This window comes from Penaeus monodon, chromosome 20 (assembly GCF_015228065.2).
Source record: "Penaeus monodon isolate SGIC_2016 chromosome 20, NSTDA_Pmon_1, whole genome shotgun sequence".
NCBI classification, from domain to species: domain Eukaryota; kingdom Metazoa; phylum Arthropoda; class Malacostraca; order Decapoda; family Penaeidae; genus Penaeus; species Penaeus monodon.
In genome coordinates this window covers 24704174-24705306 of record NC_051405.1, presented here as the reverse complement: position 1 = coordinate 24705306, position 1133 = coordinate 24704174, and the positions used below count along the sequence as shown (strand labels likewise).

Here is a 1133-nt window from a genome sequence, read left to right as displayed (position 1 = left end):
GTGCAAATAAGACTTCCACTGATGTCATCTAATAAGGTCCCAGCACTAGATCACATAATATGTATGTTGTCAATCAACCAAGACGTAAATGTTGGCTCAAATAACAATAAGGCCTATAACTACATTTCCTAAAGGATGTGCATGTTATTACCTAGGGCACAGTAAGCTTAAATCAAACCTCAATTTCAAACTAAGGTTTTATCTCAGCTTACTGTTTCCAAGGTAAAATATTTAATAATGGAACTAATGGTGTTACCATTATTTAGGACAGTATTTTCTGCTTTCTACTTGTGTAATGCCAATTCAACTTATTTTGAATTATAGTATTACAGCCCTTCAGCACTTGACTTCAGAATAGAGACCATTCATCACTATAACTTTCAGGGAAATTTAACTAGAATACAGGACTGGCATATATATTGCCTCCTTGCTAATACGAATATATGTGATGGTGGCTACTTGGCCTTTTCTGGAGCCTCGACAGACAAAGGGGATTCGGCGATCAGCTGACATTATTGAGAGGACAAAAGATTGTAGATTTTGCATCAGATATCACACCAAGTTTCAGTGAGATTTGGGTGAAACAGAGCAAATATAATTGAAACATATCCGTTTGCAAAGATAGTGGATAAAGATTCTGGATAACTGACTTTACTATAACTACACAATACAAACAAATCATAGAACTTACGTCTGTCTTCTCTTCCTTAGCTTGTCCTGCCAGTTGTGTGTCGACAATCTTAATATCTTTTTCCCAGTTATTCAGATCGTTCAGGAAGTCCTTCAGTTCCTCAGAGTTATTCTTGATGTTATTTTGCATCACCAAAGACGAATTCTTCGCCATGTCTTTTGTTTTTTCTGCCCCACAAACTAATAATTTTTCCGTTTTGCCGAAGGGTAGCTTTTCTCCAGAGAGTTCCTCGCGGGTCTGTTGTTTACATGTGGGTTGACGTTCTTGTAGCTGCCCGGATTAACGGATTTGCTTCTCCATTAAAAATCCTGTATCATGTTCTGTTATGTGCAAAATGTAATCACGATTTCCATGGAAATTAAACTGAGGAAAGTGTGAGTATCATTGAAAGGTGGCCTTGAAGTTCCTTTTAGTACACGGTCAAATTTGTTTACCGTTGCCT

General features: G+C 37.3%; 2 protein-coding genes across 2 annotated transcripts in view; one reads left to right on the top strand and one right to left on the bottom strand.

Moving 5' to 3' along the window:
• The window catches only part of LOC119585730 (RNA polymerase II-associated protein 3-like), a 49814-nt gene extending 48735 nt beyond the window's left edge, over window positions 1-1079 (bottom strand). The window contains exon 1 of the mRNA XM_037934420.1: window positions 692-1079. Coding sequence (XP_037790348.1) covers window positions 692-844 — 153 coding nt within the window. The 5' untranslated portion in view covers window positions 845-1079. The remainder of the gene's footprint in view (window positions 1-691) is intronic.
• Window positions 1-1133, top strand: part of LOC119585729 (Bardet-Biedl syndrome 5 protein homolog) — a 20955-nt gene that overhangs the window by 12919 nt on the left and 6903 nt on the right. The gene's annotated exons all lie outside the window — the stretch shown is intronic.